The 14,679-nt window shown below is 48.1% G+C and overlaps 3 protein-coding genes across 3 annotated transcripts; all 3 read left to right on the plus strand.

The window, feature by feature from the left end:
* Positions 1-3,250: 3,250 nt before the first annotated feature.
* HETIRDRAFT_306583 (uncharacterized protein) lies at positions 3,251-4,474 on the plus strand (the record flags this gene model as incomplete). The annotated part of the gene is made up of 1 exon (XM_009543099.1): positions 3,251-4,474. The coding sequence occupies one exon, from the start codon at positions 3,251-3,253 to the stop codon at positions 4,472-4,474; it is 1,224 nt and encodes a 407-aa protein (XP_009541394.1).
* Positions 4,475-4,632: 158 nt separating this feature from the next.
* On the plus strand, positions 4,633-4,917 carry HETIRDRAFT_26137 (uncharacterized protein; the record flags this gene model as incomplete). The annotated part of the gene is made up of 1 exon (XM_009541970.1): positions 4,633-4,917. A coding segment is annotated over one exon (285 nt), but the record flags the coding sequence as incomplete, so codon positions are not given.
* A 3,538-nt stretch (positions 4,918-8,455) lies between these two features.
* On the plus strand, positions 8,456-9,895 carry HETIRDRAFT_167059 (uncharacterized protein; the record flags this gene model as incomplete). The annotated part of the gene is made up of 1 exon (XM_009543100.1): positions 8,456-9,895. One exon carries the CDS (start codon positions 8,456-8,458, stop codon positions 9,893-9,895), a length of 1,440 nt encoding a protein of 479 aa, XP_009541395.1.
* Positions 9,896-14,679: the final 4,784 nt, after the last annotated feature.

Below are 14,679 nucleotides of genomic sequence, written 5' to 3' on the forward strand. Positions count from 1 at the left end.
TAATTAGAGCTAATTATGCTTTATTAGAACTTACATTATCTCCATAATTATTCTTGTCTATCCTTCATACACTTAACTATAATCACAGATTGTTCATTTGATTTTCAGCTTTATAGCACACACAAATATGTATATTGGAGACTAAATTAGAAGTAATATATACTAATGCTTATCAATACCAAATTGTTTGGCATTGGCTCCATCCCATCCTCTACCCTATCTTCTTTTAACATGGCTAGCTTATTGCTCTCACCATCAACCTCCTTCTTCTCTATCTTATCCAGGCAAGCTGTTGTTATCCTTTCCCTCTACACTATCCCCACATGCTGGGTGGTGCTTGTCTATGACTGCAATGATCTTGCTGTACCGGGCTGCTACTTGTGCTACTTCTATACCACATGCATATGCATGCACTCTTCCAAGCCCTGTCCCTCTAGATCCAATCACTCTATTATGTCCCTCCTTACTAATGCCATATGGCCACCCAGCATACTACTGAGCACTGCCCTCTCAAACATGCTCATCAATGGCTGTAGTATAAAAGTAGATATGATTAGGTTTTAAGATTGGCAAGGGCAAGCATAGTATTCACTAAGCAGAGTCCTTATAATATAGCATATAATTAGTGCTAATAATGAGAAACTGAGTCAGTAATCAAGATATCCTAATTAGGAAATATGATCTAGCATCTGCAATGTATGTAGCCTGATTAGAAAATTAGACACTATTAGATATGCTAGAATCTAATTGCATTTGAATTAGGAGGGGAGGTTTTCCCTAATGTTGTTGGTCTGATACCAAAAGCAATACCACAAAAAGGTGCCAAAAAACCAGTTTTCTTGTTGAATTGTTGCAAAAATACTTGTGAGCTTTCTTTGAATAAGCTTCTAAGATAGTGACAGATGAGAAGATAACACTCTAGGGGTACTAGAAGATGCAAATAGATGAGAGTTATGTGTTGAAGGGATGCGTGCTAAAATATGAGAAGGAGTGGAATTTTGGCTATAATTAGAGCCTGATATTAATTGGAATCATGAATTCCATGGCTGAGGATGATGACAAGCAGAGTGGCCCATTGCTCAAAGCATTGAAAAAGCCATGGGAATAAATCAGCTATGGGAATATTCTGACCACCAACCCAAAGGGCATGACTAAATGCAGACTATATTATTACTGGCCCTATGTTTGGACAATACCAATGTTTGGACAGTCTGTGTTTCTTGCTCATTGCTTGATATATCAACCTCAATATTTTGACCATAAATCATGTTAAATGGTGTAGACTTGGTTTCTGAAACTTTGAGATTTTTTAAAGGTGATTTACATTCCTAAATGTTGAAAATGTGCCTTTGCAAGCCTAATGTCATGCCTCAGATGAGTTGGAGCACACAAGGAAGGATCCTGATAATCCAATTTTTTTAATGTAGTCTAATGTAGCCCATATATATTGATTCTAGTATGTAAAGAAAATGCATGGTGTATTGTTGTACTCATATGAAAATACAAGGTATCAAGCATGATATTTGGACATGGAGCATTGAAGAAGAAGAGTGCAAATTTGTTCTCCATACATAGTTCTACCAGCAACCAGCTAGCATCCCAACAAGGCATGTCCAAATATTGTCCCTACTGTCTCCCCTTCTTAACCATGCCACAGACTATACTAAACCTACAGCCTCCTAAGTCACAAACTTTCCCCCACTCCTATGTTTACCCAAGGTAATACCCTTGTCTCACAACAGTTCTCCATACCAACCCTGTAGGGTGGCAATAAGCATAAACCTCAAATCTAGTACACTGAAGAGCAACCCCAAGTAGCTGTCAAAGAACTAGGAAATGACAGCCACAGCCTTTGCAAGGCTGGGAAGAAACATGATGTCTCTCCTTGAATTCATGATCATGTGTGCACTGTGATCCTTGTCTGAATAGTTTAGACAGGTGCAAGTGTAAGAGTCTAAAATTAGAGGCAGCCACTTTAGCTGTGCGATGTGGACTCATGACCCAGTGTGACCAGACTGTCCAAATAATGGTCTCATTCACAAATTTCTACTTTTCTCCCTGTTACCACTAGAATAAAGTATATAGGCTTCAAAAAGGTTTAGCAGGCATTGTTTATGTTATGATCACGTTCTATCGGGCCTACACGGCGGTCTATTCCGATACGATCATCACAAATATCACGCGGCCTCACAGATTGAGGCGTACACCAAGGTACAGATATTAACCTTGGTCATCCACTCCCAATGGATCATCAATCATTGGTCGAGTATCACGGGCCTTGTATTAGCGGGCATGGAACGCCGCCTTATAAATTACTCACACGCAGGGCGTGAACCTCCTACTCTCTCCTGGCCGGAAGGAGACCAACGGAGAAGCACAAGAGTAGTCGTTATTGAGAGAGACGACTTAGAGAATACCTACAGATACATATTCGGTATTCTCACGCCCTACTTCCTAAAGTAGTATAAAAGGCCCATAGAATAGGCTGACGATCTTCAGTCTATTCTCTTCGTTCTGGTACTGTCTTCCTACAGTACCCTTCGTTCGCTGTAGTCTTCCTACTACAGCCCTTCGCTCTTAGGCAGTCTTCATACTGCCTACCTCGTTCAGTACTGTCTTCCTACAGTACCCTCATTGCTACATCGCAATACACTTCTGGCTCCTGTGCTACACGTACAGTCGAGACCACTGTTCCACACATCCTCCACGAGTGACCTAGGGAAGAACCTCCTACTCTTGGGGTTACCGACGAGCAGTCGTAACACTAGAATAGACTCTTCTGCCCCTACCTTGCTCGCACTAGCTTGCTGCCACACCCTCTCTCATAACCTTGCTCAGTGGGGATATAGACCCCCATTGAGAAAGCGTTACTGCACACACTCTGGAGCAAGACCTAGGCCAGGAATATCCACCCGGCACTAGACGTATCAATAACCAACTCCGTCACAACAATCGCCCTATCCGGCGCGAAGGGGATTTCTGGGTCTACGAAGACAATAACGGAACTGCCCCTCCGAATTACGATAACTGCTCATACCGAAACGGGCGTTACTACTTCACCCTTGAAGACGGAACAGAAGAAGAGGATATTTGGAACAAAACAGAAGCTCAGTGGGAACTAGCCCCACAATACAGGGAACCGGCGCCGGTAATCCCCGAAGACTCGGAGCAAGAGGAAACAACCTCGGAATCAGACTCCGACTCACCAAACCAAACACCGATCAACACCCGAAACGAACCACTCGCCAACATGTCGGGACAAGCTTCGACTTCTACAAACACCCCTTCCGCGACAGTACAACCCGGAAGAGGAAAAGTCAAACTCCCAGACAATTACACAGGCGACCGCATTGAATCCCAGAAATTCATGCTCCAATGCCTCCTTCTTTTCGCAGCAGAATCCAATCGGTACAAGACCGATCAAGACAAAATATCCCTTGTGCTCTCATGCATGAGATACGGCACGGCGGGAGCTTGGGCGGAGAACTTCCTCCTCAAATCAGTAGGAGCAGATCCACCTACCAATCTAGGCACCTGGAAGGACTTTTTAGCCAAGTTCAAATTACAGTTCAGGGAGACGGGCAAGACCGACAAGGCGCGAAGCGCACTTATGGCCTTCTCCCAAGGACGAATGACGGTTGATGAATACTCCAACCAATTCATTCTCATCGCCGCCGATGCCGACATCTCCGATAAAGAGCAAGTCCCTTACTTCCAACGCGGGTTAGACCCGCGCGTCATGGACAAAATATACGACAAGGAAGTTCAACCAAAGGATACGATTCAGGACTGGATCAATACAGCCTGCAAAATAGATGGACGACTTCGAGCCAGAACAGCTCAAAAAGCCATCCTCGCCAACTCCACCTCCTTTCGAAGCGATTATCTGAATCGTTTTCATAACCAAATCTCTCCCCGCTACAATTCCACAAACGCCCCTCGCAGAATGAACAACCAAGTTGTTGACATGGACATTGACGCGACACGCAAGTGCAATGCCCTTAGCCAGAAGCGGAAACATGACGGCAAGCCTCCTGGCGCCTGTTACCATTGCAAGAAAACAGGACACTGGAATGCTGACTGCCCATCATTACGCAGAGGCGTTCAACCGATTCGAGGAAACTCGAAAAGACGCATGGGTACAACAGGGAGAAGAAACCACGCGGTTGATTTGGAGGGAGAAGACGACGCACCCGCTATGGGAAACCAAGCGGGAATATATCGAGGAATGGAGACAGAGGATGTTCATCGCAACAACCAGCGGGTACCACAACCTGGTCCTTCGATGGAACGTCCTCACTCTACCCCATCCGGACGACCCCAGACGAACCATGGGCAGCGCACTATGCTACCTAACGGACGACGGGGAGACGGAGGCGTCAGTCATTCTGCTCGAATCGGAGCAGTGCTCGGAGAATTAGGAGAAGATGAAGCCAGAGAAGTAATCTTGGGACACGCGGAGCGTTTTTCCTGACCTCTCCCTCACCAGCGAAGGAGAGAGGTCAAGGACGACCCGAGTTTGATGCCCGCACTTGTATTCGTATCGGAGCAATGAACGACCGTATCATCACCCCCATACGCCTGAACGTGAAAGTATCAAACAGGAGTCAATACGCTGGAGCAAAAGCAACCATCGACTCGGCCTGCGAAGGGGTTATAGTAAACGAAACTTGGGTCAAGAAACATCGTTTCCCCACCTATACACTCAACAACCCCATTCGCGTCCGGAACGTCGATGACACCATTAACAAAGCAGGTCTCATCCGATCCGCCTTGGATGTGAACCTCACCATTCGGGACATCAGTGGACGAACGCATACTGAGCGCGTCCAGATGTTTATCTCCAATCTAGGGAAGGACGACCTTATCCTGGGAACAGATTGGTTGAAATACCACGATCCCTCCATCGAATGGAGGCGACGTGAAGTGCACTTTGATCGGTGCCCCCAGAAATGCCAGCAACCATATGGGTTCACCAGGGCAAGGGAAGAACCGCCATACAGCAGGCGGTTATCAGACGTGGAGCCACGGCACAAACCACGCATCAATGAGCGCGAAAAACAGCGCCTAGAACATCTCCGAAGACTATCGGAAGATGTAGGACTCCGCGACCATAGCGGAACGTTTGGTGTCCGACTACGAGCATACCTCATAAGGAAATGGCTCCTAAAGGACATAAGGAAATATGCAGAAGAGAAACGAAAGGCTCAAGACAAGCCATCTCTTTCACCAAACGAGGGAGAACCTGATCTCCCAGACAAACCCTCAGGAAAACAGGCCAGCCGGGACCCAGTTATTCGGAAACTGGCCCCCGAACCGTCAGGATTTGCCAGCTTCGACTAAGACCTGGAAGACGAAATTATCGTCACCAATCTAAAGGAAAGAGTTCCCAAGGCGCATCACGAATTTTTGGACATCTTTAGCGAACGAAAGTCGCAACGACTCCCAGAACACACTTACTGGGATCATGCCATCGACTTAAAACCAACCTTCAAACCTCAAGTGCCCAAAATCTACGCCCTGAGCCCAGAAAAACACGACGAATTAGGAAAATTCATCAAGGAACATCTGGAAAGAGGAACTATCCGTCGATCCACCTCGCAAACAGCAGCCCCATTTTTCTTTATAGGAAAAAAAGATGGAAAACTACGCCCGGTACAGGACTATCGCCACTTGAATTCGCACACCATCCCGAATGTGTGCCCCCTTCCACTAATCCAAGAACTACTGGACGTGATAAAAGGGGCCATCGTTTTTAGCAAATTGGATGTGCGATGGGGATACAACAATATACGCATCAAAGAAGGAGATGAGTGGAAGGCGAGCTTCATCACTCCGCTGGGTTCTTACGAACCTACGGTGATGTTTTTCGGCCTAACCAACTCACCAGCCACCTTCCAAGCTATGATGAACATGATCTTCAGAGAGCTCATCACAGCCCGGAAGATAACCGTATATATGGACGACATCCTCGTCTTCTCCAAAACCATGGCGGAACATGTTAAAATCCTAAACCAGGTTTTCCAAATCCTACGCGACAACGATCTATATTTGAAACCCGAAAAATGTGAGTTTTACAAGGAAAAACTCCAATATCTGGGATACACAATTTCAAAAGACCATGTCGCCATGGAGGACTCAAAGGTGGACGCGATAAAAGATTGGCCAATCCCACGCACAGTCCGCGACATTCGCTCCTTCCTGGGTCTAGGGAATTTTTACAGGCGCTTTATTGACAAGTTCTCACTCATCGCGCGCCCCCTACATGACCTCACCAAAAAGGACAAGAAATGGAACTGGACTGCAAAATGCCAAGAAGCTTTCGAAAAGTTAAAGAAAGCTTTCATCAGTAAACCCGTCTTGAACTATCCAGATCCCATGCACCCATACCGATTAGTAACGGACGCATCACTAATCGCCTATGGAGCTACCCTTCTACAAGAAGGAAAAGATGGCGACTGGCACCCAGTCGCTTTCCTCTCTGGATCGTTTTCACCAGCAGAGCGGAATTACGATGTTCACGACCGGGAACTCTTGGCTATAATAAAAGCATTGGAACACTGGAACCACTACCTCGAAGGCGCACGACACCCTTTCGAGATTTGGACAGATCATAAAAACCTGGAACATTTCCAAACGGCGCGAGACCTATCACGACGACACGCCCGTTGGAGCCTTTATTTGAGCAGATTCGACTTTACGCTTAGCTATAAAGCAGGATCAACAAATCACTCCGATGCTCTGTCCAGGTGTCCAGATCTAAGCGAGGGGGTAGAATCTGACAACAAATCTCAAATTTTACTCCCGGCCAAGCTTTTCAACAAATCCGACGAAACATTGGTAGAACCATCTCCGACACGGCACATAAAATCCACGGAAATCGCCTCCTCAAACCTCATTTCCCTCATCCGACACTCGAAATCGGAACATGACGCCTTAACGAGGGTAGCCCTCGCAAAACTCTTACGAGTAGGACCACAAGGGATGAGGGGATTATTGGGACATTGGACATATGAAGACGGAATCACCAGACGCAACGGCCACATATGCGTCCCCAAAGACGACGTCATCCGAAGACTCATCGTCAAAACACATCATGATGCACCCGCGGTAGGACACCCGGGTAGAGCCAAAACACTGGAAATGGTGCAACGACACTATTGGTGGCAAAACATGACCAAATTCGTCCATGAATACGTGGATGGATGCGCTATATGCCAATCCACAAAGAATTTGACACACAAGACACACCCACCTATCCATCCTCTGGAAACCACCAACGTCCCTTGGCGATTCATCTCGACGGATTTCATCACAGACCTACCCGAAAGCAAAGGCTTCGACTCAATTAACGTGGTAGTGGATCAAGGCCTGTCGAAAGGCATAGTCATCACCCCATGCAAGAAAACGATCACGGCAGAAGAAACAACCGTGCTTTTCCAGAATAACGTTTTCAATCGACATGGACTGCCGACCAAAATAGTATCCGATCAGGGCCCTCAATTTGCGGCCAAGTTCACCCGAGAACTCTGGAAACGGCTAGGGATCACCGCCGCTCTCAGCACGGCTTATCATCCCCAAACAGATGGAGAAACGGAACGGGTAAACCAGGAGATCGAACAATTCCTAAGAACGTTCTGCAACTACCATCAAGACAATTGGGTAGACCTTTTGCCATTTGCCAAATTCTCACATAACACACGGAAACACTCGGCCACCGGGAAATCCCCTTTCGAGGTGCTATACGGTTTCAATCCTCCCTATTCAGCTGATACGGCGCTGGAGACAAAGGTACCTGCGGTAGCTGAACGCATTAAGACGATCACAGAAGTTCAGGAAGAAGCCGCCGCTAGCCTACAAATAGCCAGCAATTACGCCAAAGACCGGGATCTTCACAGGAAACTTCCCCAATGGGAAGAAGGAGACCAAGTATGGCTAGAAGGAACCCATATTCGGACAACCCATCCTAAGTTCAAACTCGCCCCTAGGCGATATGGCCCTTTCAAGATACTGGGAAAAGTGGGAACCCTGGCGTACAAACTCCAAATTCCTCCGCAGTGGAAAATCCACCCGGTTTTCCACGCCGCAGTGCTTACTAAATATAGAGAGACCGAAGCCCACGGAGAAAACTTCGCGCGACCAATACCGGAAGTATTGAACGATGAAGAACATTACGAAGTAGAAATGATCGTGGATTCAAAACGGCAAGGACGGGGAACCAAATACTTGGTCAAATGGATGGGGTATCCCGAAGCAGACAACACCTGGGAGCCCTATGCTCTCCTAAAGGGAACGGCGGAAGAAGCCATGAAGGATTTCCATGACCAGTACCCTGACAAACCTCGTCCGGGAACAGCCTGAGAGGAAGGACAAGGGTTATAAAAGGAGCGACAAGAGAACTCCAACAAGATCATCCTCTCACCTTCTTCTCCTCTCAAACACATCCCCCATTCGAATGCTCCTCCACGACGACCACGATGCTTTGTCTCCATCCAGAAACTCCTCCCCCGATGTCGTCCTTATGGTCGCCAATCCAGATGTCGAACGAGTGGAAAGAGGAACAAGTCCTCACCGACCAGATGCTGGACGAATTGATAGAGGAACAAGTCCTCAACAACCAGGATCTACCGGCGTCCTCCTCACCCCTCATCACAACAACTTCTCCGACGACGACACCGAAGACTATGCCAAGTTCAAAGAAAGGGAAAGAACCCGAAGACCCTCACCGGAGAGGGCCTCACGAGATGCACCACGGCATGAAAACCCTGATGACCGAAACCAGCCGAGCCTTGGCCAATTACCAGTGGGAGTTCCACCTCCTAGTGAAGGCACGCCAAATAGTGGAGTTGCAGGTCCCTCGGGATTTCGAGCAAGAACGGCAGCTCAACTCCCAAGCCATGGAGAAGTTGAACCAATACCAGTTCTATCAGAAACTGCATCTCCGCCAGTACCAACTAGTGGACCGATTCCCAGCTCCATGGGAGGACCTACCCCTCGTACAAATCCTCACGCCGGAGAACTGGAGCGACACGCGGACGCGCTCCTCCAGCGGAACACCATCTCCGCGGTAATACAAATGGCCACAGCCATGGCCCTCCAAAGACTCGCTAACTTCTCGGCAGGACAACCCGGGAACGAACATAGCGACGTACCTCGACGACTGGCTAGTGCCAGTCTCCAGATCAGAACGCTCGCCCTCCAAACTGACCCGGACACAGCCTCCTGGTACGCCCACAATGACGGGCGACCCCGAGCCCTCCTCATCCACCCTGACGAGTTCTCCCAATATGTCAACCGAGAGCTCCTTCCAGCTCTCCTCTTCGGAGGAGAACTGGGAAACGTCCAACCAAGCAGAACCGATCCTTTCCGAGTTGTCACTTGGAACGTACCACGTCCCGGAGAACATCCCGCGCCTGTACCAAATCCAAGGAGGGTTCCGCGCACGGTCGTGGAACGCCCTCCACCGGGACAACGAGAGATTCCTACAGCGCATAGCCATACCGCGACTCCCTCCTCTCACCGGGTACGAAGTTTTCCCGTATCCCAAGGAAATACCAACGAGGAGGAACCGCCCGTCTATCGAAGAAATGAGGGAAGGAGAAGTCGAGGAAACCAGGCGACCCTCGGACGCGGAACAACTGCTGGCCGGAGTGTTCGACACCGGCCTAGATCGCCTCCTCCTAGTGCTCGATTTCGTATGAACGAGAGACCGGATAACCGAAGTAGCCGCAGAACTCGCCGCGTTGATTCGGAGACTCGAAGAAATAGCTCTTGGACTAGATCCGAGCTCGATGCATGGGATGCTCTAGACGATCCAGGGAATTACGACGAAGCGGACCCCTATTATCGACCTGACGAAGGGGGCGGGGATTATCAGGGACCCTTCGATTATTAAAAAGGACTAATAACAGGGCACGAGGAGAAGAAAGGGGGTAAGGAAGTTGAGGAACTCCTCCCCCTGACAAACAGGAATCGTCCGCAACGACGTAAAACTAGGATCGTCCCTCAAGACGTTAAACTGTACGACCTCGTCCGAAAGAGACGTTAAACTACCCCGCGTCCGGAATGACGTCTAAACTATCAGACCTGCATGTCTTAAAACTGTGAAAAGACAAGAAGGCAGGGGAAGTACCTGACCATTAGTCCTAGGTTCAAATGATGGTACGAATCAAGGACAACAGCGGGCATAATTCCACGTACGACCTACGGCGGAATCCTTTCACATCCTCGCTGTCAAGGAGTAATCTGACAGATGCATCGAGCGTCCCATTTGGATCCTCAGTTTTACAGGGTTTTTTCCGCATTAGGGAACCCTCTACATGACATATACTCTACTCGTAGGTGTCGACAAGCAGGCCCTTCGCCTTGGTACAGCGAAGTGCCCATACATAACCGGTTGCAAGTCCGAGTCAAGAAATTATGATGCATAACTCGTATCGTGAACCCTCACAGTCAAGGTCTGACTGGTGTTTTGGGACGTCCCACTTTGGATCTCCCGTTTTACAGGATCGTTTCCGCATTAGGGGATCCTACAGCTGGCGCATGAGATGATGTAGAGAGCGGGCCGCCTCTACCTCACAAGTCTTCCTAATGATGCGAGGCCACAAATTACATCCGGAACGATGTAAAACTACCAAAGGCTTGGTCCGCAATGACTATAAACTACTAGGGTCCGCAATGACGTTAAACTAGTCCTCGTCCGAAACGACGGAAAACTATCCCCGTCCGAGACGACGTTAAACTACCATTGACCAAAGGAGCGTGGTTGCATTCTGGCGAAGCGCGGAAGGACTCGCGTCACAGAACCCTGCCTATAAAAGGTCGAAGCGCTTCCGATATTCACTCGCTTTTCGGTAAAAGAATATCGGGTCGTCTTGGTTCAAATCCAAGCGAGGGGTCTGGGGACATGGAAGAGCAAGCATCTCTTCATGGAGCGCTCAGTCTAGTCTCGGAGTCGAAGTACAAGAAATTCCGCTCCAAGACCTAGTCAGGAGGCAACTAGGACACGTGCCTCGAGTCGAAGATCTAGTAGGAAGGGACTAGGTCATACGACTCTCGTCTGGCCCACATAGCGGAAGAACGACAAGAGCGGGCCACTCATCCAAAGTCTATTCCGCCACAATCGTCCGCGACGACGTAAAAACTAGGACTCGTCCGCAACGACGTAAAAACTAGGACTCGTCCGCGACGACGTAAAAACTAGGACTCGTCCGCGACGACGTAAAACTAGGACACGTCCGCAACGACGGTAAACTACGGGCATCCGCGACGATGTAAAACTACCGTCCCTTCGTTCTAGGGATCATGCGTGGCGATCTTGACAAGATACCGCGCGTCCGTAACGACGTTAAACTAGTGCCCCTGGACCTAGGGGTTGTCATTGACGTCCAATCCCCTGGACATCAATGCGTCCGCAATGACGTTAAACTACTTGCTCCCGATCGCATGGGAGTTGTGATTCATCACTCTGGTGCTGAATCGTCCGCAATGACACAAAACTATTTGCTCCTTACCGTATAGGAGTCGTGGATTGACCGCCATGGTGTCAATCGGTCCGCAATGACATTAAACTACGTGCTCCTTACCGAATAGGAGTTGTGGTTGTTGACCAAGACCGTGGTCATCAACCGTCCGAGATGACGTTAAACTATTTGTCCCTTTTAGTATAGGGATCATCGGTCGACGTCATTCTTGACGAGAATATGTCAACAATGTCCGAAATGACATTAAACTACCCTCATCCTCGGAGGAAAAACCTATCGTGACTCGAGGGACACAGTCAGACGATAGTCCGCCTATCGCACGGCGTTAAACTGCGAGACCGCCTACCTCACGGCGTTAAACTGAGCGGTCTCATAACCTTGAGGCGTTACAAGTTATCCGGTTTGATATAGCATAAACCGTTCCCATCATGCCTCAGTGGAAACCTGCGGGATAAAGTCTGGTCTAGGGCCCTATGCACACAACCGATGGAAATTCCGGCGTGCAGAAACATCTTTCCTCACAGATATTCCATGTTGATGATGAAGAACATCCGAAACGATGTAAAACTACTGACGTCCGCAAAGACGTTAAACTACGGATCGTCCGAAACGACGGTAAACTACGGACCGTCCCGCATGACGTTTAAACTGCCAGTCGTGGATATATCTCGCAACCCGATTAATATATCAGCTGTGGTCTTGATGTCTACTCGTGCAAGCGAACGGACAGACTTGGGAAAGGAGTCAGACTCCTCCTTATTCCTCGCTGCACCCTTCAAGTCTAATTCTCTTCACATCCTTGCCTCGAACCCAACACTACACGTGGTATTCCCCACCATAGGCCCACGTTTGTGAAAAACAAACTCTGGACGCCGTAAACTGCCTCACCGGAGATGAGTCCACCGTATGGGGACAATACTGCTTGGGATTTGGCTGCAACCTCACCGGAGATGAGCTCACCGTATGGGAGCGATACTGCTTGGGGCGTCATGACTGGTAGCCTGGAGAAGTAGGCCTAAGCCTTCGTAAGCGATCAACCTACTTGTCCATGGGCGCCATCCACTGTCGTCAAGAGGAACAACAAATCATGAGGATAGACGACTATCCTGGAAACACTGAGGTTTGGCCCTCGGAGAAGGAAGAAGAAGAACCTGATGACACGAATTAGAACCCACACGCTCGAATTTCTACACATCCACACACCACTCGCATTCATACGCCTTTCTTGATGCCGTTCCAGAAGAGGCTGGAGTAAGACCATGACGCATTTTCCCATGGCAAAATAATCCTTATGGGTGAAGGAACAACATCCTACCAAGCGGAGGTTTGGAACCCTCGCGCCTCGACAACAAACAAACAGCTCAACGGAGATGGAAAACTCCTAGAGGATCAAACGACGTAAGTCGGTCTTCCTCCCAGAAAACGAAGTCATGTCTCGGAAGTCGCATCTGGAGACCATCATTGGATCAAGAAAGCAAATCATATATGGAGCGGCGATGACACGCAAGGCGTGGTCCTACCAGGCGAATAGGACGTAGAAAGGGGGTATTGTTATGATCACATTCTATCGGGCCTACACGGCGGTCTATTCCAATACGATCATCACAAATATCACGCGGCCTCACAGATTGAGGCGTACACCAAGGTACAGATATTAACCTTGGTCATCCACTCCCAATGGATCATCAATCATTGGTCGAGTATCACGGGCCTTGTATTAGCGGGCATGGAACGCCGCCTTATAAATTACTCACACGCAGGGCGTGAACCTCCTACTCTCTCCTGGCCGGAAGGAGACCAACGGAGAAGCACAAGAGTAGTCGTTATTGAGAGAGACGACTTAGAGAATACCTACAGATACATATTCGGTATTCTCACGCCCTACTTCCTAAAGTAGTATAAAAGGCCCATAGAATAGGCTGACGATCTTCAGTCTATTCTCTTCGTTCTGGTACTGTCTTCCTACAGTACCCTTCGTTCGCTGTAGTCTTCCTACTACAGCCCTTCGCTCTTAGGCAGTCTTCATACTGCCTACCTCGTTCAGTACTGTCTTCCTACAGTACCCTCATTGCTACATCGCAATACACTTCTGGCTCCTGTGCTACACGTACAGTTGAGACCACTGTTCCACACATCCTCCACGAGTGACCTAGGGAAGAACCTCCTACTCTTGGGGTTACCGACGAGCAGTCGTAACAGTTTATGCAAATATTGGGGGTAAAAGGCAAAGTCTATAGGGGCAGGATTTTTTTTGTCCAGTTTGTCCAAATATAGGGCCAGTGATAGTATATAGGAGAGACCCACCCAATTGATTCGTCATTAACTATTTACCAGACTGCTGAGGAGACTACTTTTATCTAGTCTCCTTAGCAGACTGATAAATAGTTGATGACAAATCAATTGGATGGGTCTCTCCTATATACAGTCTACATTCAGTCATGCCCCCTTGGTTGATGGTCAGAACATTCCCATAGCTGATTTACTCCTACAGCTTTTTCAATGCTTTGAGCAATGGACTGCTCTGCTTGTCATCATTCTCAGCCATGGAATTCATGATTCCAACCATGCTCATAGCTCCTGCAACATCTCTATGGCATACAAGCATCCCCCAATGGACAGCCAACTCCCCATCCCCCATCCTAGGTTCAAACTACAGTCAAAACTCCACTTCTTCTCATGTTCTGGCATACATTCCTTCAACAAATCCCCCTCCTATATCCACTTCTTCCAATACCCCAACAGTATCACTTTCTCATCTACCACCCTCTCAAAAGCTTGTCCAAAAGAAACTCTCAAGGATCTTTGCTGCAATACAACAAGAAAACTGGTCTTTTGGCACATTCTTACAGTATTGCTTTTGGTACAAGACTGATAACTCAAACAAAAGGGTCTCACAACAAAAGGATCATTGCTTACTCATCAGCAAGTTTTCCTCATAGTCAGAATGCTCACATCCTAGCCCATATCCTTGAATACTAGCTTCAAAGCCCTGACAATTGACCAAAGCCTCACTCTGATCAGGTCAACCTCATGTATTCTACTTCTGTTTGCTATCTTGAAATAAAAAATGCTTGTTCAGCTCTTGCACCAATGGCAGCATAGCTCATTGAAAAACAGCTCATCTAAGAGGCAAAGTCTGTAGTGAAGGTATCCAGTGGTTTACACCTTGTTAGCAAGTGCACAAGTGAAGAAAGTC

This window comes from Heterobasidion irregulare, assembly GCF_000320585.1.
Source record: "Heterobasidion irregulare TC 32-1 unplaced genomic scaffold scaffold_01, whole genome shotgun sequence".
Classification (NCBI taxonomy): Eukaryota; Fungi; Basidiomycota; class Agaricomycetes; order Russulales; family Bondarzewiaceae; genus Heterobasidion; species Heterobasidion irregulare.